General features: G+C 43.6%; 1 protein-coding gene across 1 annotated transcript in view; it reads right to left on the bottom strand.

Annotated features, from left to right (window-relative positions):
• Nucleotides 1-4,012: 4,012 nt before the first annotated feature.
• GAREM (GRB2 associated, regulator of MAPK1) overlaps nucleotides 4,013-23,354 on the bottom strand; it is an 85,344-nt gene continuing 66,002 nt past the window's right edge. The window contains exons 4-6 of the mRNA XM_009575588.1: nucleotides 13,483-14,661; nucleotides 8,192-8,358; nucleotides 4,013-4,925 (exon numbers count right to left, since the gene is read on the bottom strand). Of these exons, the coding sequence (XP_009573883.1) occupies nucleotides 4,013-4,925; nucleotides 8,192-8,358; nucleotides 13,483-14,661 (2,259 nt within the window). The remainder of the gene's footprint in view (nucleotides 4,926-8,191; nucleotides 8,359-13,482; nucleotides 14,662-23,354) is intronic.

Genomic DNA, 23,354 nt, shown 5'->3' with positions numbered 1-23,354 from the left:
GCTTCCTCCCCACTCCTGGCCTGGCCAATTCTGTGTCCACCTCCAGAAAAGCCCCCATGCCAGAATCCAGCTTTCGCCGCTGAAGGCAGCACCAGTCCTTGTGCCGCCACGCGACTGTTGCATAGAACGGATGTGTTTCCTGGTGCAGGACAAAGAGACAGCTCCATACAGAATGACATGCCAGATTTTTTGCTACCAAAACCCCCAGACAAACAAAAACCCTGAGGATAACACACAACTTCAGACACCGATAACTAAGTAAGCACCAGAGGCCTTACATTTATTTAATCTGAGGAAAGAAGTCCAAAGTTAGGACCGGCCTATTTTAGTAGATTGCCTCCAAAAAGTAAGAGATTTTAGGCCCACTCTGGCATGATGCATGTTGTCTGAACTCAATGGCTACATCTCAGTAGACAAAATGGGCCAGAGCCTGCTCTCAGGCCCCAAGGACAACCAACACAGTTCACATCAACATGGTTGAACTCCATTACCCTCCAAAACCAGGCAGGTTCCCCCATTGCTAACCTCCAAGCTGTGCTTGGGAGTTGTCTGGGATCACCCATTGCACAGCCTGGTTGGGTTGCCCCAAACCAGGCAAGAGCCCACATCAACAGTTCAGCAGCAAGGGACTCCCACGAGAGAGTGTCCGTGCCCCGGCACTGCTCGGTTTGCAAGCCCTATCAAACGCTGAGTGCTGTCTCCTCCTATTCACGTCAGCTGGTAAAAAGTTCATATCACAGGGATATTTCCCAGAGCTTTCAGACACTTCCTAATCACAGTGGGAACATTAAAGTAACCCTCCACCTCGAAGTACAAAAAGCAGTGCAGCATTTTGTAACCTTTTACAGATTTCAGTCTCCAGGTTTCACACCCCATCCTTCCAAAGAGATGCGTGGTTCTCTGCTAAGGCCTGACGAATCCTCTCCATGGCTCCTGCCCCATTCCAAAGGTGCCACCATCCCTTTACTGCCAGGGACTTCCCGTGAGACCGACGCGTTCACATTGGTCTGACCTGTTCAGACTGCCTTCTATAGTGCCCAAGACGGTCCTGACCCCCTAACACTGCGGCAACGAAGCTCAAGAGGAAAGCAGATAAATTAGAACCCATGGGCATCAGTGCTGCCATAGCCTGGCTACCTGCGGAGCGGTGGAGAGGCTGAGCCACCACACTCCAGCTATGAGGTTTGCTTATCCCTCTCCTGATTCACCAGAGCAGACGCTTCAGTCCAGCTTGGGCATCACAGCAGGTGGCTCGACACTGCAGTCATACAATTCACACAACACAAAGGTTAGGAACACCTAAATTGCTAAAAAAGGCTTGGAAAATTAAGGTGACGAGCTGCTAAGAGCAAAAGAAAAGGTCAAATGCTAACATGTTATGCATGAAAATAAGTAAGTGGTGCCAAGCCAGAACAAGACAACTGGAAGGACATCAATAGCAAGTTTGCAATTATAGGTTTTAGCTGTAGTTTTGCACACAGGATCTGCTTCTGAAATCATCGCACATTTCTGGGCCTTTCAACAGGCCAGTTGTATTTTGGTCTATGCACATATGATGTTAATGCAGCACACTCATGAATGCAAATTCCACCAGGCTGCTTGCAAGAAAAAACATTCCAAGCAGGTAAACAAAGATAACAGAATAGGTACCCAGCCATAGTCAAACAACACTATTTTCTCAGGGATGTTAATATCCTGCGGGCACTTGAAATACTTAATGTTAATATTATGAAGACTGCCATCTCCTCTTCTTTTTTTTTTTTTTTTGAGAGCGAGATTTTCCTGTTTTTACCTGGACTTAACAAGACAAGCAAAACAAAGAGAAGTACCTGACATTTAAAATTTGGCCCTTTCAAATTTGAACGCTCATTTGACATAGCAAGGGTTAAAATGCAATTGACTTCAACTTGCATATGCCATGCCCACCAACAAGCATATACATCTGAACAGTACTTGAATTTGATTTAATCTTACTTGCAGCTAAAATATTTTAGGACGCTAATTAAAATGCATCCGGAGAAAGCTATTGATCTGTTGCTAAAAGTCAATACATTAAGAAAAAGAGTAGGATTATGAACTCTTGGGGTTTTTCTATTGGGTATTTTTTGGCTCACTGCTTTCTAGTACCCACATCAATCGGGCTTTGCTCTCTGGTTGGGAACTGGTGGTTTGCATTATTGCAAGACAAATGATACATCTTGGCTTCGGCATGGAGAAATAACATGAAATTTGCCCAGACACAGAAAACTCCATTTGCAAATAAATTCTTTTTAATGAGTCAATATGGTTGAGAAAACAGACAAAACAGCCTCTCATTTTTGTCCCTCCTCTGTATTTCTTCTTGATGCTTCCACTACGTGCCCTACAATGGAAAAAGAGAGATTTTTTTGTACTTCAAAAAGGTAAGAAAGGCAGGTGATGTGTCACCCTGGCCAGGGCTCTGCTCAGCAGCAGGTGAAGGTAAAGCTGCTCCAGCATCCCTGGTTCTGGCCACCTCAGGATCCTGGGCATGCACAGTTGCTGAGGATGGACACCACAGACTGTTTCCTGAGGACCTCCACAAATCCTTGCATTCAGTACTACGAAAGCAGAGGATCCTGGGGTTATTTAGACACATTTCGGAGAGCTCTGCCAAGCACAGGAAATCAGCGATGAACTATCAAAAGTTAATCTTATTTCTAGCCTTCTGAGCAGTTAAATTTGAAAGGTCTCCAGGGGCAGCCTAATGTCCCCTTCCCATCTCTGTGCTCCCTTTTGACTGCTACTTCCATGTGACATCTATTGCAGTGAGTTTTTGCAGCTGGGCAACTGAATTAGCACATCTTACGATGCTACAGTCCCTCCCACTTTGACACCCACATCCTCCTAGCCCACTGCAAACACGACAGGTGAACTTAAACATCACAAGCATTTCCCAAGGCATGGTCCAAATCCTCACTTGGCCCCTTCTTACCATGTGCTGTTCCTGTTCCCACCTCGCTCATGCTTTATTTCAAAGGCATCCTACAGGAGTACTATCACCTTCCCACACAGATCCGACCGCGGGAATAGGATAGCACATCGAGCACATTTTCAGATGATCGTAACAGCAGCAAAGGAAATACAAGGGGTTGCCTTTCGCCAGAGCAAGGCTATTGCAAGGGCTGTGCTAGCAGGCTACTGCGGCAGGCAGGATCTGCCGAGAGAAGACTCTGTGCACTGAACCGCCTTTCCCATGAGAAAGCTGCATGACCAGAAGTCATGCTACTTACTGCAGCCATCCGACTACAAAAGCAACTTTTGAAATCTACAGGTCATAAACTTTTAATTGGCCAGGGCAGAGCGGCTCAGTAGCAAAATCCCCCTTCTCCCTCCCCTCTGGGCAATGAGCTAAGCAAGGCTCGTTTTAAAAACATTTAACTCTTTTTGCTCAAAGTAACATGGAAAATGTATCCACATTACAGGTAGTCAGGAAGATAGTGTTAATTAAAATATGCTGCAAGAATAGTGTATTAGTGGCACTTTACAGCAATTCTTAACATTTTCAGATGTAGTGTCAAAAAGATGTTTTTGTATATCTGAACATGCTTTTTGTTAACAGAAACGGAAGAAAGTCACAGCATGTTGCCAAATATTATTTGAACAGAAATAATCCCATAAGAAATACATTTTTTTTGCAGTTAACGCAAAACTGTAAACTGGATTGGTGTGTGTCTTTCAGCATCAAATTGTTCAGTAATAAATACGACTAAGTCTTAACAGACTACGGAGTAAAAGTTCCCTTAGTGTCCAGTTTTTAGCAGCTGTTGAACGTTCAGGGATGCACAAGGCACACCTCTGCAGATTCTCTACTTTGTTATTGACATACAAAAAAAAAAAAATCCATTCACCACTCAAAAATGTTTATCTGCATAGTAAGAATTTTTCTACTACTATTTACAGGAAGGGCTTTTAGTGCAAAAAACAGGAAGTGATGTATTAGCTGAAGTGCATCAAGCACATCTCGTACAGTTTCACTAATAACTAGTCGGCATCACATCTTGGGCCGCCAGCCGTTAATGAACTGTAGTATTTTCTTAACCTGCAATTTGCTTAGCTTAAAGTCTTCTGACAGGATTTCTTCCGTAAGCTGAACCAGTAAATTGCCATCTATCTTCTCCGTAACAAAAAACGATATGACATCTTCTGACAGACCAATAAACCTCAGCGATTTAGACACTTCCTCTATCGAGAGTCCAGAAAGGTCCGTGGGTGGCTGCCAGGGAGAGCCGTCCCCACAAGATCTTGGTGCTAACTGGAGGTGGAGGGGAGACGAGAAGGGGTAAGACACAGAGAATGTATCCTGTATGCCCTTTTTTAGGAGATACTGATCTTCCAAGAGGTCTGGAGAACCAGTTTTCGACTCCTCCTCGGCACCATCTATTTTCAGCGGCAAGGGACACATGTCTGTAACTGTCTTCTCTTCACTTGACTTCGGTGCCCGAGGAGGTAAGGCAGGACATGAATGGCTCTGCTTTGTGTTGCTGACTCCCAGAGTTTTCTCATCAGTGCAGTCTAGAGAGTAACTTGCCGACTTTGGACAGCTAGAGATGGTGTTTGTGAACTCTGCTGGGGTCAGCGGGGAGTATCCCGCCGGCAGCTCACACCCATCCGAGTCAAAAGTCAAAGGTGCTGGACAGTTTCTCTTTGGCGTACCTGGAGTCTTCTGTCTGGGGTAACTGTAGCTCCTGCTCGGATCGAGTAGGAAATCACTTCTATTCAGGCCTTCAGCAGTTCCTGAAAAATGGTTTGGCCAAGATAACCTCAAAGGCAGAGCTTCAGTTGAGGGGCTTCCCAAAGGCATCGTGCTCTCAGGCTCTTTGGATTCGGTTTTCATCATGTTACAAGGGTAGCAGGAAACAGGTGTGCTCTCAGTTGGGTTGGTGTTGTCGCTCTCTGTGACATTGCTTAAGGAACAAAGCAGAAAGGATGTCGTTAGTATGAAAAAATGTGGCATTTGAATAAATTCATAAATCATCTGACAGGGTCAGAGTGTGGCTGTCACAAGGAAAGAATCTTCTTTCCTCCAGCAGAACTTTTCAGATTTGAATTAACAACATGTTTGAATAATGCACTGTCAGTTCTTTTACTCCTTCTACAAGCCTGACAAGATGCTGATATACCCAAAAGCCTCACGGCTTGGTTTTTCAAGCTCATAAAAAAGTAGATGTCTCAATTCGGTTCTGTATCATCTCCCAAATACTCAGTTTTTCCACTGTCAAATTCCTGAGGGACACCACCATGCAAAAGGAACAGCCTCACATATACTAGAAAATGTTCTAATCCTGTATTTTATATTTATATACCACAGATGTGTCATGGTATGCAAAAGCTCGTAACAGGGGCAGGTGACCATTGCACTAGACCCAAGCTTGACTGACACAAGAGATGACCAAAAGCCCCTTTGGAGCCACTTTCATTTGTTACAGCACTTGCATGTGCACAGGATCCTTCCCCACTGGTTACTGGTGCAAAAACTGCAGCAGTGCACAGTACAATAACACAGAGTAAGTTAATGCTTACTGCCAAAGGAAGGGTTTTACCTGGAAGGGTAAGCAGACCTAGCTGTATGTGCTGAAGTATCAGGCTTTAAGCTTATGCAACAGTAACAAACAATTGTGTGTCCATATCCTTAAAAAGCTATGACGAGAAACACGTGCTTTTCAGAGGCACCTAAAGAAAGTTACCCTGACCTACTTCCAGGTGGTAAACTAAGCTCAGCCTGTCAGAGGGAACTGATAGTTTATATCCAGGTGTTCCTGAGAGACAGAGACACCAACAAAAGCATGCAATCTGTTATCAAAAGCAAACGTTTGTTGCTTTTATGCCACTTTCTTTTAGAAAGTCTGAAGGATTGAGTTGATCTCTGGAATTCTGGCCAATTAAGCCAGAACGCTGGAAAAACAATTTGCAGATTTATAAAATCCTTACCTAACAAAACACAGGGAAACCAAGAGTTGAAATAATTGTTTTAATTACTCACCTCTCTCTTCTGGAAAATAACTACTCAAGAAAGAAACTACGTAGTCATTCTGTGACAGCTCAGTGAAAACCGTTTGAGGAGGGCAGCAGCTCTCAAAAAACCAGCATAGTTTTGAATGGATTGACACAAAAAATAGTTCCCCGTGCGCGTACAGTGAGTCAGAAAGGAAGCCAACCTGGACATGCCCAGCTCAAACACAAAGTGCAGATGCATAAAAGCAGCTCTAATCGGTATAATTGGAAAATTAGTTATAAAACTCAGCCCAAAGAGATGCAGTTTCCCTCTCTGTCTAACCATCCCTCGCCCTCCACTCCATGCCCTCCAAACTATTCGTTTTTCCTGTTTATGTCATGAATACAAGTCTGCAAGTTAAAGCAGTTGGATGTTTACAATAGCAGATTTTTTTTTTTTCTCCTCAACAAGGATACACTGTCAACTCGTCATTTCTGGCTGTTTAAAGGCCAACTGCTGCAACGTAGACAGTGCAAAGCATTTTTCACAAATCTAGCCATCGGGCTGTTCAATTTAGAGAAGACAGTCAGTGAGGTGTTGTAAACCACTAACCATACAGAGGAATTAAATTGATTGATCCTGTTTCTGTTCTCTAATTCAACATTAGAAATGGGAACATCTAATAATTTAAAAGATTAATGGAGTTACTGAAAACTGATAAAGTAACATTTTCAAAGTGCTTCCTTATTCTTCCTCCATCAAAATTAGCTCACTGGGACTCACTGCCAAAGGATGCAAGAGAAACCTCAAATACAGCTGAAGTCAGACATCAGGCATTTTTATAGGCAGATAAGGATAAATCGTATTGGTTTTGTTTATGGTTAAAATATTGGCTGCAGAAACGATCCAGAAAATAAGATGACTGATAAAAATGGCAAGACTTGAAAAGCAACTTCACCAGCAATCTGGTTATTCTACACATTGCCAATTTTCTAGCAGCTTCCTCTGTGGCAGTAGGTCAATTCTACCAAGATGGAGATATCTGGTCTGGACCCAAGCTGGACATGAATTTCATGCAAATATTGTGAAGTTGGAGGCAAATAATACCACCTGCATTCCTGAGAAACTTCACTTCTCACTGTTTTCCTGGTTTCTTGGGAGGCAGATGTATTCTTAGCTACAAAGAGAGAAAGCAGCATTTGGTGGGCCTCAGATGCTGGGAGGTCTTGTGCCTCCTGTGGAGTAGACCTTGACAGAACTACCCAACAGGCTTTCATAAAAACAAATGAGCAGCCTTGATCTAGACTGATCATTGCCAGATACACAACACTAAGTTGCAAATGTGCAGTATGGCTTAGAAAGGCAATTCCAGCCTAAGTTATTACACCAATTGCATCTGGGCTGAAATGATTTCAGTGGCGTTTCTGATCAATTTGTAATATCCAGACAGGTAGTATCTTGCCATTGAATAGATACCAAAAATAATGGCAACAAGACATTCAAGTCAAAAAAGAGGTGAGACTTCAAAAGGTGTATACACTTTTTAAAGCCAAAGGAAGAACACTGCATTGCTAAAAAAAGGTATGCAGCCATATAATTCAAAATCTACTGTCAACTTTCAACTAACCTGAGTGGATTTTCCAGTTTGTGGGCTAGGTTTGTGCTGAAGTGGGTTTGATCTGGAAGCTGTCTGGCCCTCTTCCGCTACACCTCACTTTGCGCTCAGTGGTGTCTGCTGGCCTCTCTGTTCTCCATCACACCCACCCCGTAGGTTCCCATATAGTTGGCACAACACATTTCTGGATTACCACACTCTTTTTGTGCTCCCACTTATGAGAGCTGGCTGCACTGCATGCATTTAGCACTGAAATCCCACCCGAAAACTAGCTTTGAGATGTTCTGGTTTGAAGACTCAAGCCTTTCAAGAATTATACAGAACTGTATGGGATTTTCCACTTAGACAGCCTGTGCCACCTTACAATGAGATTACCTATAGCAATATGGGCAGGTATTTAATATAAATTGCTGTGTCCTATCTAGTAAAACATAGTTTCTGCTTCCTCTTCACTTCCTCCTGAATCTGTAAAAATAACTTGACAGGTTAGGCCATTTCACAAAAAGTCAGCAACTCTGACACAGTACCGTGTCTTTATAAACAAGCGCCTTCAAAAAGAATACTGCTAAATTTAACTTTCTCAAAAAGTGCTAGCACGGGTCTCTCACAGCTCAAACACATACATGTTGTGCAGTCCCGAAGAGTAGTAGGACAGAGTAGGGCTAGGAGAGCGGGTCTGCTGTCGTGCAGGTTTGACTGTACGAGGAGGGATGGAAGGACTGGTGGAGGACGGCTTTGAACTCCGTGGTGGGACGGGGGGAGCATTCAGGAGCCTGCATTCCTCTTTTACCTGTACAAAAGAAGAACATGTAAGTAAGCAGTGAGAAAATCTGGGCAACAGCACTCTCGAACACATGAAACACATCTGGTTCTGCCTTATTCTGTGAAAGGAAATAATTAAAAAGGGAGGAGAAGAGAAAAATGATGCTAAGTACATACATTTGCGACAGTATGTGGCTGTCATAAAGAAGTCCAAAAGAACGCCTTGCTACCAGTAGAGCTGGTAGCAAGCAATCTTTTTAGAGTGCTTTTCAGTAGTTTGATATCCACTCATTTAAAAACTGGCAGCAATTGAACGATGTAAAAGAACCTTCCAGTAACATACAAAATCAGACAGACTGTTCCAGATATTTTACATTTTGTAAGGAGCAATTCATTAGGCTTAAACTTCATTAATGTTGTTTATTTAGATGTAATAAACCAATCTTAGGTAATGAAAAGATCTCAACAGACTTTGATGTTTCCCGACTTACTTCACCAGTGATACTCATCCATCCAGCTCTAGGATAATTCCCAGCCTTCCTCCCCCAGGAAGAGTACATGTATCTCATATTTACCAGATGCTGGGATTCAAACCTGGAGCTTCAGTCCTTCTGTAGCTGCTGAAGCAGTCCAGGATTAAGGTTAACTACAAAACGTACAAGTTGAAAGGTGTGGGCAGAAGAGCCTGTTCAAATAATGCACCGAGACAATAGGTCTACTTGTTGCAGCCAGCCAACTTTGCCGCTTAAAACACATGACTATAGCACTGCTTATCTGAAATTTAGTTTGGTCTGCCTAGGTAGGAGCAAAGTATCAGGATCCATCCCCATAGAAAAAATGATGGAATTGAGACCTTAATCTCATCAGTACATATTTGGGAGAGCAACTTTATTTAATAAGGCTAGAGACGAGCAAGGCTACTGAGAATTAGGCAAGATTTTTAAGGACTCACCACCTCTCCCTGGGCAGGAGGAGACCTCTATGTTCTCCTTGTCTGAAGCAGTCTTACATGCACCAAAAAAGGGAAATTCTCTTTGTGTTTGAAAGTTATAGTTTACTTTTAAATTTAACAACACTGAAGAACTAAAAGTTATCTTAGCAGTTCTGCAACACATAATTAGCAATTAAAGTGATTTAATTTATTTAAAAACAAAATAAATGTGGAACCTTTTGCAATCCACTTCAGTGCTTTCAAAATGCAACAACCCATTTAGTACTTCTGTGAAATGGAAAATTGGGGACTAGGACATTGTAGTACATTTTTTCCCTAATTCAAAACAAGTCAAAATTACAGGAAATGCCCAACAGCATAAAACACTGAAATAAATCTTGCTCTAAGGGTTCTTCTGCTTTTTTTAAAAAAAAAAAAAAAAAAAATCAGTTTTATTCATGTTTGTTGTTGAATTCAGGCATAAAACTCTTCAACCATTTTAGTGCTGTGCCCCAAGGATGCCCAAGTTTTTTTTTCCCCAAGTCAGACTAGGCAACGTTAATACTGCATGCTATTGAATACAAACCCATGGGGTTAGAGAGACCATTCAGGGGAGCTCTTGGAGCACAGCAGACGGTCAAAGGGATTCCTTCCTGGGAAGACTGCCGGCATTCAAAGGTGCTGGCATAACAAACTATGCCAAGCTCCCTTGCTGACCTAGATTGCAGATCAGAACGAGGCCATAAATAATACCGGTTTGCAGTCCCAGTTGGTCCCTGTCACAAGACCGCGATTACAGTTGCCAGACACAGCCGTCAGGAAAGCCAGGAGGGGAATAAAAAAAAGAGAGATCTTGCAGATTAAACTGATGAGAGCAAGGGGAAACCTCAGAGGAGAGCTACCCTCACTAGATCCAAGCGAACAGCAATGAAATACATGCGGGAGAGGCGGGGAACAGCCGCGGCACAACACGATGACTGCGATGGCTGCTGCTGCTGCTGTTACAAGGAAATACTCTTTCGCCCAGAAGCACTAGATGCCACGCGGCTGCCAGATACAGATAAAGTGCATTTGCACTGAATGTCTGATTCCTCCCATGCTGCAGCGCTCCTTCCCGTGACGGGGGGATGGTGACCCCTTTCCGATGGCGTGAGGTGGATTTTAAGACCTCTGCTCCTTTTCCTTGGTGCCAGCCCAAGCCCCGCCAGCACCCCCTGAGCCCTGGGGTGTCACTCCTGAATCTGGGCATCGCTGGTCCCCGTCGCAGTGACCGCTTCTGAGGCCGCCTGGATAAAGCCCACCCCGTCACTGGCATGACGGTGAGCGTAACGCAAAGCGGTTCAACACTCCTTGCCGACGGGAGCCCCGAACTCCATTGGGGACATGCTTTAAATCAATCAGGAAAACCACCTCTGATTTTATGCAAATTAGCATTTGGGGACTGAAGCAATTTCTGATTTGCAGGCCTTAATTCAGAGGTCATTTCCCACCCCCCTTCTGCCTTCACGCTACTTTGATTTTCTGAAAGGTATTTAGAAAATAAGCATTCTATATCAGAATGCTTCATCCTGCCAGTGAGAAGAAAACCAGAACAGCTTCTGAAACACCCGAATGTCCTTTTCTCTCTCCTACAAACAGCGCCTGTACACACATTTTAAATTTAGTGCATGCAAAAATACAATTGCCAGCCAGCCTTTTATACAGAAACGTTATGGAATATCATTCTAGAGGGAGTGATGACTAAACCGCATGTTCATCAGCAGCTCCTGAGATCTACTTATTCTATAAATACCCTACATGGAAGCCATACAAACATCTCCTTGGCCCCAGCCCACTGATGAATTCGGTAGATCACTGATACTCATTCCAAAGCTGTTCCAGGAAGCCACAAAACCGAGCCTACATTATTATCATCCACAGATGCAGTTTTTTTTATTTTGTTTTATTTCTTACGGGGTTACACCCCCTGCCCACCTCTAAATGCAAGCTAATATCTTTAGCAGAAATTAGTTCTCCTGCACAGCTAGAAAGCAATACCGAAATTGCTGACAGCGCTCACACATTACCTCAGTAATGTAAGACATACATGACACAATCGCACACTTTTCAAAGTGACCTTAAAAGGCAACATACGTGGTTATCCCAAACGTCACCCTGCTGCCCGCATAAGGGAGTCGCTACGCCACGAGGTTCCCCCAGGCGTGAGGGCCCACACCGACACTGTCCAGGTGCTCCGCAGCCCTCCCAGCATCCCACCGCCTACGCCTCAGGCAGGAGGTGAGACACCCACGCCTTGGGCATGACCCGGGGGGCTGGCAGCCCCCTGCCAGGAGGGCTGCCCTCACCCAACTGCGGGGGCAGCCTTCCTTCTCCACCGCCCCCTCGCCCTCCCACCCGCTCCTCGGCGCTGGCTCCAGCGCTGCTTTGACCCCGCGCTGAAGCAGTTCAGCTCAGAAATCCGCAGGAAACTAATCATTTTCCAGATCCAGACCTGGCTGCCTGCCCAGGCGCAGGAGTGCCAGAGCTAGCACAAAAGAGGAGCCAGGACCATGTGGCTGGGAAAAGAGAAGGAGGAGGAGGAGGGTGGGACCAGCCCCACGCCAGTTTACATCAGCATAGGCTGCCAGGGAACCTCATCCCGATATGGTGCTGCTGGGCACTTGTCCAAAAGAGTCTGGACAAAGTGTCAGTGTGTACCTGACCTCGGAGGCAAGGAAGTGCTCTTGGGTTCCTGCACTTAGGCATTACACATAAACACTCTTTGCTAAGAAGACGTAATGTCTTGACTTTCCTGTCTTTGCTGAAGCTGCTGCGGCTGCTTTTTGGGAAAGCTTTGGCGGCACGGTCAAAGGGCTGCAGTTGTGCATTTCGTGCCTGCACTGGCCTTCTCCTCCCCTCTCCTCACCGCACCTCCCCAGCAGCTGCACAGCCTGGCCGGGAGGATCCCCACAGCAATCCGCTGCAGCAGAAATAAATACAACCAGCACAAATAAATACAACTCAGCCTTCAACCAAATTGTCACCTGGCTCATGATGGAAAGCTACGGCCAACGCTGTAGATGGCCTGTAAGATGGGAACTGTAAGATGGGAATAGGAAAGGGATGGGATCACCATGGTTTGCTGTAGTTTGGTCTTAGATTAGTCTCAGCTTACTGTGCAGCCATGCTCTTGAAAATATTATTGGACTTGCAAATGGAACAGTATTTTCTTTATTTAAACTCCAGCAAAAACCCTGAAAACCTAATTTGTTAAATTATAGTATCTGTCAAGATTCATGTGCCATAAGTATGCATCATTTAAATTTTGCTAAAGATTCCTAGACACTTCTGTCCTGGGGAAAGTTTTCTTTTTTCCTTCATGTTTTTTAAAAAATAATGTCAAGAGACCATGTAATGGTTGGATTTTCCACCCAGTCCATATAAGCTCCTGTTGATAAAACATATTTGTACTTTTGCCTCTGAAGTCTCCATGACATTTCAGGTTTGGAGAAGTGATTCATCCCATGAGTTTTCATTAGAAACCCTAGGACAGGAAACATGCTCTGTTTATAATTGAGTCCTCTAGAAGGCTCATTTATCAACTCTGCAGAGTTCCTATTTAAACACGTTTTCTTTCAATAAGCAGTACAGAGAGATTAGTTCAGGTCCAGTTTGGTAAAGTTTCCTTGAGGTCAATGACACTTAACATTCTTCAAAATCTGCCACAGACTCGTAACAGAGAAGACAATCTCCCATTAACAAACACTTCAAATCCATGAAAATTCTAGCTGTCCTCATTATCAGGGCCTGTTAACTGAAGATGCACACACTAAGGTGATCTGAGGCAGCTCCAAGTGGGGTCATGCCCCACATGCTTTGGCCACAGAAAATATGAGAAAACATAGAGGCCACGTGGAGAGATGATGTGGAAAGCAAGGGAAGGAAGTGACCTAGCAATTCTTAGACCTTGTTTGTGGGAGCAAAAAAAACCCCAATGAATATCACCTGAAAGTATCAGGATTAAGCTACTAGATCAGTTATATTAAATATACTCTGGTGATTTTTAGAACATGACTTACACTTGGTAGGAAACTAGTTGAAGTTGCACATCTCACAAAGTCTCACCGTTTCCTTGCCCTCCATGGGCGTCCCCCTCCAAGTCTTCCCTAAAAAAACCCCCAAGCACACTCTTCACGAGCTAAAAAAAAGAAACAAACCAACACACAGATAACCCTGACTTACTGCTTCTGATTTGGGAGGCACTGGAGGTGGAGGTAGGGAAACATCTGAAGACTTTGTGGTTGCTCCGACAGTCGCAGGCACAGGAAGAGATGCGGTACCACACTTTGATCGGAAAGACCCTCTGTAGTTGTCACATTTGTTCTTCTCACTTAGCGAGCGAGTGAGAGGCTGGTCACCAGCCTTTCCAGACCCTTGGTCCAACCACAGCTCTTCGTAAGGAAGTTCTGGTTTTGTAGGCAGAAACATCGATTCTTCGCTAACTTCAGGGAAAAGGTAATCGCTGCTACTGTCACCAGACTCCTGGTACTGAAGAGCATCATGAGAGAACAGGGCCCACTCGTTACACAAGTCCCTACAGCCGTGGAGATTCACTTCACTGTTCCCATGCAAGTTGTTTCCATAGACGCACACCGAAAGCCGGTGGAAGGACTGCGTAAGTTCATCCCGCGCGTAGCTGAGGGAGTTCGGTACATGGCTGTGCCCCGTGCATCGGCTCTTCTTCGGGCTCTTGCAGTCTTCGTTCCAGTCAGTTTTCACATCTCGCACGGCACGGGAATACTCATCTATGTCAAACTGTTCCTGGCATATATTAAACCAGTGCTGGATGAGGGATTCATGCCACAGCTCCCCCTTCACCAGACTGTCGGGGAGAGTAAATTTCGGAAGCGTCAAGTGCAAGGGAAAATGCATAGGAATAATTTTGTTGCCACGAAGCACACAACAAACCACCACAGTTTTGGTTTGAATGTTGACAAACTTGTACCTGTGCCCTTCACGGATAAAATGCAGGTCATAAGGGTTTCTTGGTGTAGGACTCGGCACAGTCACGTTAACGGGCAGCCTGGTTTTTTCTACTATATTGCGAATCGTGTGCTCACCTTCTTGCATCTGCACCTCCAACGGGCTGCGGGTGCTAAACTTGCCCTTACACTGGAAAGGGAGACTGATGCTTTCGTTGGTCCTGTGGTTCATGCAGATGAGGCAGGGCATTTTGCCCCTGCCTAGCTTACTAATTGAATTAAGTTTCCCAATTTTTTTGAAGATGGTGTTGAGTCGTGACTTCTCCTTAGAAGATTTTGCATAAAGGATTTCTGCTTGCCCCATTAAAGTGAGCTCATCCCCAGTACTAAGGGTAATGTTGTAAACCTCAGTGTCTTCATTGCATTCACCTGAAGCCACCTGCAAAATAATAATAAAAAATTTGGTTTTCCCCCACTGAAGATAATACTTCAAATCAAATAAAATCTATTGAGACTGAACTTACAAGACTATATATTGGGAGAAACTAAACTAACTTTATTTGAACAGCTGAGTAGTCAAGTGCAGGTATTTAACCTGAAGCTCGGCCAAGTAACCTTTTTTTATTGTTCTGCACATTCCTGCATCTTACTTGAGGGGAAACAGCCACCTGAAACTGCCAAAGAAGGCATAAGAACAAACACAACCAATTTTTAAAGAAAGGACAAATCCACATATCCCAGCAATTCAAATAGCCACAGCTATGACAGAGCATGTCTGGATTCCCTTGGGTATCTTTTTCCCACCTCCTTGTTTTTGCTGTTTGCTAGAACTTATTTGCCAGGCTTTTGAGGGAAGGAAACTACTTCTTTCACCATCTTCAGCTCCCGAGGAGCAGAAAAGGTGACCTCATCATTATGGAGGAAGCATATCCCTTTGATATAATCTTTTCCAGGCTAGGGGGAATGACAGATGACATCTATTCCCTGAAGAAAAAGTCAAGGATATCGGTCTATCCCATATCCTAACTCCCCCTGTGCCTTGCTCTCCTCGTCATAGACTTCCTTCCTCATTTTTTGATCATAATTACAATTAAGAGATTAAACAACATATGCACAGCCATGTGTGTGCTTTTCTAGTATGGAAATTGTAGTGGAAAGAAAAAAAAAAGCAAAACAGATGTCCAAGGCTCATTTGTTCTTGAAGTTATTTCCTTAAGACTGGAATAACTCTTTATAGACAAGATTGCTTTGCTTCATATTTGAGAGGTTTAATGTGAAAAGCCCTTTTCAGGGACCTAACAGAACCCACCCAGCTCTTCCTCAGCAGCAGCAGATACCTACTCACAAAGGAAAGTGTATCAGGTAAATGCTACTGGCCTATTATAGACCATTTTATTTGGAAATACGGAACATACTAAAAAAATTGCAAATGAAAACATAAAATAAAATAGTATATCCCCTCCCCACCTCCGCAACCCCTAAAGACTTCACAGAGCTGGGTGAAGTTCAAATTCTGGGCTTCAAATTCAGGTATCATCACAGAATAGGCACATGAAATCAAGGCTGTAATTCCAATCACTTAATAACTGAGAAGTGCTGTGAATAACGCTTCCTCTTGTAAGACGCGATCCGCAATTCACCCGTATTTGTGAAGTTGTGATTATCTTCTGCAAGCCTTTCAGAGCAAAGGCACAGGCAGCTCAGCCGAGGTGTGCCGCCTTAGCACTTCAGTCTCGGGGCTTCCGGAGAGGAAGTCGTTCAAGCCCTGAATTATCTAAACAAACACTAATTGGTCTAATCCAGGAAACTACTAGGTTTTATGGTACGTTATACGCATTCACAGTTCACACCACTGGCCAGACAACATTTTGAAACACCGCGACATGAAAGGAAAGCACTCGGGTTTTTTGCTGGTAACACTGGTGTGATGCTCATTGCTGGTTTCTCTTCAAAACTGCCACATAGCCAGGGCCGGCCACATAGCCCTGCCTTTGGTGGAGCTCCTAAGGGCTGAGGACACACAGGGCTCTGTGCATGTGCCACTCAATCTCCCCCTTCTCTTTTTGAAAGGGCACATTCTGTAAGAATATCGGTTTCTAGCATCGAGTCCCCACAAATGGTTTCTTTGGACAACACGAGCTACGCTGTCAGAAATTTTAACTTGAGACGGTACGGTTACAGCTTTTTCTCACTTCCTGCAGGACACTGGCCGGAGCGAGGGAGGTGTCACAACCTACGGCTGTGGGAGCTCCTGCTTGGCCAACTCGCAGTTCCCTGGTGATTCACAAACAAACAAGCCACTGTAAAAGGAAACGGTGGGTCAGATGTGAAACCACAGAGGTAACCAACTGGCTGAGCTCCACAACGAAGGTCTCACGAAGCAGCTGCTTATTAATGGCATCCAATTCAACCGGCCAAATGGCAAATGGATTTTTAGATTCAACAGGCATATTTAAAGACAAAATTGTTCTCAATTAAAAAATGTGGAAAACATTCTTTTGTTTTTTTTTAATATAGTCATAGGATAATAACAGGTGAAACAAGGCTGAATTTGACTGTGTTGGAACAAAAGAAAAATCATGCCATGGTTCTAGTTTGGTACTCTGAGAAAAATACTGTTCTGCACTCTTCCTTCTGAACAAAAATATAAGGTATCAGTTGCTGTCCAAAACTGTAATAAAAAACTGAAAAAGTGAAATGAAAAGTCTAAGACTGCATAACTTTATCCCTACCCACTAAACCCTACTATGGTGATGTTAAGGCTTCTGGTACACCTCAGCAGGCTAAGTATATTTTAAAATTTAAGTTCTGAAAGTCAAGAAACCTAACTCCTCTCATCTTGTGTTAGGTTAATTCATTCATTACCACATGCCAAATAACATTATAAAGCATACACTGTAGGTAAATATGTGTTCCAGGACATTAGCAACAAATATATACCATACATATCATATCATATCATATATATATCAATATATATCATACCATACATAGCAATCACTCTAAAATAATCTAGAAACTCATGCACAGTTACCTCTAACTTTTTGTTTCTTAGATTACATAGCTAAATGATCTTTGTCCTTGTAGCAATGACCTATGAAAATCAAACTTGCTCCGTCTTGTTCACTCAAACATTTCACTTTATCAATGGCCACAAAACTTACAAAAACATCAACAAACGGCCATGGACTTTAGAACAGGATATCAGGTGAGACTTGCAGAATCCTCCAGGTTGGGCAGGACCCCCAGAGTCATCTAGTCCAACCTGCTCCTCAAAGCAGGTGTAGTTATGGCAGGCTACTCAGGGCCATATCCAATTAAATTTTTAGTTTCTCCAAAGATGGAAAATCCACATTTTCTCTGGGCAACCTATTTCTGTGTTCAACCACCCTCATGTTAAATTTTTTTTTTTTTCTTATATTGGAGCAGAATTCTCACGTTCCAACTTGTGCTTGTTGTCTCTTGTCCTCCCACTGGGCACCTCAGATGAGTCAGTCTGTCTTCTTTATACCCTTCCATTAGGTAGGTATGCACAGCAGAGATCTCTCCCCTCAGCCCTCTCAAGGCTGAACAAACCCAGTTCTCCCTGCCTCTCCTAATATGTAATTTGCTACAGCCCCTTGACCATCTTGGTATACTGGACTCGCTCCCACATGTCAACATCTTCCTTGATTAGTGGGTTATTGGAAAAAAGCTGTTTCCAAAACTGGAAGCGATACTCCAGCTGTAGCATCACAGGTGCTGAATAATGGGGAATAATCACCATGCTTGACTTGCTGGCTACTCTTGCTTATACAGCCCAATATGCTGTTGGCCACCTTTGCCACACCACCACCACTGTCTACTAGGTACCCCTCAGACTTTTTCCACAGAGCCACTTTCTAGCCCATCAGCCTGTTGCAGGGCTTATGGCATCCCAGGTGCTGGGCTATGCACTTGCCTTTGGTGAACTTCACAGAGCCCCCATCAGCCCAGGAATCAGTCAAGCACGGCAGCTCCTCAGAACAGATTTGATTCATGCCAAATAGTACGCTTAAAGACAACATGATCTGTGAGAAAGTGCATATCAAATTATTCCTAAAAGGCAGAATGGGTAACACCACACCAGACTCAGCTCCCTCTACCCTCTAAGCTTCCAGCACTGACCCAGCAGGATTTGCACCTTCAAGCACCCCTACGCTCCTTCACACGCCCGCTGAGAGCGTGCCCCACGCACCCTCCGCTTCCTGCTGCGCAAGCACTGGCAGGGCGTAGCAGAGCCCTTCGCTATTTCAGACACTTGGACCTGCTAGTGGCACGTCCCAGCCCGCGCACGTCACACAGCGTACCACTGGCATATGACGGAGAGAAGACAGCAGCGCACTATCTCAGAGCGGCAGAGTTAAGGTAGTCCAGAACACAGACTGATGCAGAAATAACCATGTATTTTTGTGGTAAACTGGAAAACGGGCAATGCTACAGAAGGCAGAAAGCACCTGAGAAGCCTTCATTCAGCTGCGTAACATACCCAGGAGGGCCTACTCCGGTCCCAGTGTGGCTCCACTCTGCCCCACGCTTTCAGCTCACCTCCCCCCTCCCGCTTTGCCCACACTTGAGCAATGCCCTTGCCTCCTTTGGGACTTCTGCCAGGTTCGGTTTTCAACTTTCAGATGTGAAGACCTTGCAACTGGTAGGAAGCTGTGATCAGCTGAAGGAATGGGGGGAAGGAAGGTAGAACTATACATTTTCCTCAAACATCTCCATAGTGGGACTGTGCCCTCATGTTTTATTTTTCTGTGTGTGCCCCCTCCCTCACATCTTCTATTTAAAATGGGAATTCTTCACTGGACAATTCCAGTGCAGCAACTTGCAGCAGTAACCACCATACCTCCAGTTGCTGTCATTACCTGATAAACACAAAGTCTCCTCCAGGTATTAAACTACTAGCCTTGGGAGCATCCTGAAGTAACTCCTTCCCCAAACATGTTTATCTTCATGGTTGCTCTCTCTGTTTTACACATTATAACAATGCTTTATGCATTGTAACAATAACGTTTTACGCATTATAATAATGACTCCTGCAGTTTTACTTCCCCCTCGCCCCTCTTTTGGCCCTTCCAGCCAGTCTTCACTTTCTGCTAATAGGTGAGAACAATCAATGCTCCCAGCTCTGTGGAAAAGGCAGTTCTCGCCACACTATACTCCAAAGCCATCTAGAAATCACTAGTAGATGTTCAAATTAAATAACTCCTAACGCAGAGGACCCACAGAACCAGAACCTACTCCGTGCTGTGCTTGCCCTCCACCTCCCTACTGCCAGATGCTGACCCATACTAAGCATTCACTATGGATGCCACGATGCTGACCAGAAAGGTTACTGGCTTACAGACACTTATCAAACACACTGCAAAAGAGCAGCGGGCTAAGTCTATATGTTTTAAATTTTAAGACTCCCGCAATTCAATAACATTCAGAAGCCAATTATATCTACTGCAGAAGACAGGCATCAGGAAAGTGATGAATGATTATTTAGGGAACGTGTTCTTTTGGGAAAGCTCAAGTCTATTATTTCTTTTGCTTAAGGAAAGGTTAACTCAGAAAAATAGAGTCAATATCCTATCTTGGACTCCAATTGTTCTAATTTTTATAGTCTGAAGTAGCAGTCTTTAATCACTTGGACACATATGAACTCCTTGTAAAAATGATTTGTGGCTTTATATTGCTTGTTATACCTGCTAGATTTTATTAGAGTAATGCAAGCATTGCATTCACTTTAAAAATACACAGTTGAGATTATTTTTTGGTAGAGCTCTTTTTAACTGTGAAGTCTCTGATTCATAGTTACTGCATACGGTTTTTACTATTGAAGCCAAGGGACCAATCATAGCACTACATATATATATATATAAAATATATAATATATATTTACACATCACAAAAATGGATAAAGAATTTTAAAATATGAAACAAAGAGTCTTCATAAGAGCCATTAGCAGAAAAAATAAGCAAACTTTTTCAAGGAAGTTGAGTAAATTCAGTGAGACAGTATCCCATTTTTCTTTTATAACTGTCTGTCTCCCAAGACAGAGAATCAGCAAGTACAACTCTTCATGTTAGTATACTCTCATTTCCCTCTCAGCTGAGAAACTTTGCCCTGATTGCTACATTAAAAGCTGGCTTCAGTGCTGTTTAAGGATGTCTCAAATAAATCAAAGTGTTCCAAAAACGACCCAAAACGTGACAGGTAATACCGCAGAGCTCTAACATGAAGCATCTCTTCACATGGGATGGCAGGAAGGCCAGCTCATGAGGCCACTGAGAGGCAACGGCGCTCACTAGCCAGGCTCCTTTAGGAGCAGAAACCCTCTAGCAGGTACACCAATGTAGGCACGAAGCAGCAGGTCTGCTTCTCTCTCACTCAAGCTGTGCACCAGACCCTGGAGGAAGGAGGCAGCCGCAGCCAGTGCACTACCAACGCAAGACACCGAGGTGCCACAGCCTGTGTGTACTGGGGACAGAGGAGGAAGAGAAAAAGAAAAACCTTCTTGGAGCCGAGGCTTGCAGCCTCATAAGGCTTGCATCAAGGCACAAGGCAATGAGGGGACTAAGGCACTAATTCTCAAGGTGAAGTGCTATGAATTGCCTGCAAGTTTGGAGCTAAAACCTACACACGAACTAGTTTCAAGAAAGTCGCCATTGCAGCGTTTATAAATGCCAGTGTAGGTTACAACCTTCTATATATGTGCTTTTTGGAAACTCAGGGCAAGTTTGTCAGAGCCAACAGAATTGCAATCACATCAGGAGATCAATTTTGCTTCACTGTACTGCATTAACATTTGTCAAAAAAAAAAAAAAAAGGGCAAAGTTTTCACTAGATTTATTTCTGCCAAAATGCACACTGTATGGGCCAACACAGTTAAACCACTGTGAAAGAGGATTGCATTAAAAAAAAAAAAACCAACAAATTTTCAAAAGTTCACACCAGCCAAACAATGTCTTTGATAAGAAGGGAAAGAACCATTATAGGGCTAATCAACTAACCCACCTCTCCATCTTGGAAAGGCTCTACAAACAGCTTCACAGCCTCTTCAGGGAGCCAAGTGATATCTTCAGGACAAAAATGATATCCTGGAAGATCTGAAGGGTCCTGCAACACTAAGTGGGCTGGTTTTTAGAGTGCAGGAATTCATGGCTTGTCCAATGTTCAATCTATCAGACAATATTGTTGCTTTTTAAGAGAACTTTTTATGAATTGCCCTTGGTATGATGTGGGGTTTTTGTTCCTGCTTTTGTTTTTAAGTCTTAATGCAAATAGCTCCCTGGGTATTTGTACAGGACCAGAGCAGTCACTGCAGAAATCTATTGCTGTTGCTTCAGCAAAAGCTAAGGCCCTGAGGTAGCTCAACTTTCTTAATATTTTTCTTTTTACCATAGAGAATCAAAAAATCCTCATCTTTGTAGTGTAATGCTGTTACATAAACAAAATTCTCTGCAATTATGCACTGAATTAATACAAAAAAGGTTATCACCTATCTGGTCAGTGAAGAAAACACAGAATGCCTCTAATTTTCAATTAGGAATAGATTAAATACCCATTGACTGACTGAAATTAGCTTATCCCCAGAACACTCTAAATTGCTGTGCCTGTAGATGCTGCTGGCCACCGGGTACCTGAGGCAACCGACTGGGTATCCAAGCACAGCACTGATACACACGTGAGAAGTTACCAAAGAAGTTACCAGAAGTAGTTTTAGCCATTACAAAGTTTGGTTTAATCTAAAATTTTTGTTTACTATTCTGTGAAAAGTGACTCCACCTTCCCCTCCTAGCTCTGCTTGATGGCATGTGTTACAGCCCTCCTACAAATACCCAGCAGGTCCCAAACCTCCTGCCTCAGCGCACTGCCCAGAAAGCCTGCCTACCTGCAAAACCGTGGGGAAGGAAGGAAGGGAGACCCATCTGCCCTGCCTCCCCCAGGATAAGGTGGCTCATTTTTCCCTTTAACAACTAGTACACGAAGTAAAAATAAAGTAACCCCCCCCTTGGAGGAGATCCCACAGCCCGTCACAGCCAGAAGGCAGTTCCCTGAACGGCAGCGCTAGCTGCAAACTCCTGCTGGAGCAGCAAAGGATTTACACGGAGGAGCAAGGTTCGCACCAAGTCGAACCATAACCGTGGCGTATTGGCACATGCAGGCAGACCTCAACGAGCACAGACAAACCCATGCACTGACTGTCTGGTGTAACTCTACAGGCTCTTTCTTCAAAAATTATCCATGAAAGACTTGAGTGTTTGGAATAGGAAAGAATTCCCAGACTTCAGAGTTCCTCCTCCTCATCTTAAATGCTTAATCAGATATTTTAGGCATTTTTTTTTTCTTTTTATATCGGATTAGCTACCTTCTGATACTCTCTCCTGAATTTAAATGGACACACTGCATTGGACAGAAATCAACTATACTTAGTAGTCCTCCCTTTGCTCTAATCAGTTTGACAGGATCTCCCTGATATTAAAATTCTAATGTACATAATTCTCCTGCATTTAAAGGGTTATTAAACACGTTAATAAATCCTCTTAAGTTCATTTATTTTTTGGAAGATGATAACCTTGGAATAGACTTCTATGAAACTAGAAAAACTGCCAAGAGAAATACTGCCAAGATAACCGTGTAACTAGGTTAAACCTGGATTATCATTACTGTTATTTACATTAAGGACTATCACTATAGCATGTTTTAAAAATTTATTTGATATCTAACAGTAAGCTATGCTTAATTCTCAGTTTGCTCAATATGACAGAGTTTTAAGAACATTCATATTAAACTCAAGACACAACATTTTACATTTAAACAAGCCTGCAGATGAATACTTTTCTCCCTATAGAATCAAAGCTGCACATTTTACTGTGACACTCTCTTGATTTGGTCAATGATCAACTGAGAAATAATAGCACAGCACTGGATAAGGCTAGCAGCTCCTAAGGTAAGACTGGTCTTCCTGGGTAGAAAAGAGATTTTCTTGTTGCCTTGATTTGGCCAACTACATCCTAAACATACAAAAGCGTTCCAACTTGCTCATGCCTTCATTCATGAAAGGCTCTGTTTTAGGGGTTCAGGTTAATGGAGAGCAGAAATGAAAACAACCTACTGTCTTG

This window comes from Fulmarus glacialis, unplaced genomic scaffold (genome assembly GCF_000690835.1).
Source record: "Fulmarus glacialis isolate BGI_N327 unplaced genomic scaffold, ASM69083v1 scaffold6984, whole genome shotgun sequence".
Lineage (NCBI taxonomy): Eukaryota > Metazoa > Chordata > Aves > Procellariiformes > Procellariidae > Fulmarus > Fulmarus glacialis.
The sequence above is the reverse complement of the archived record's forward strand: the minus strand, read 5'-3'. Positions and strand labels throughout refer to the sequence as shown.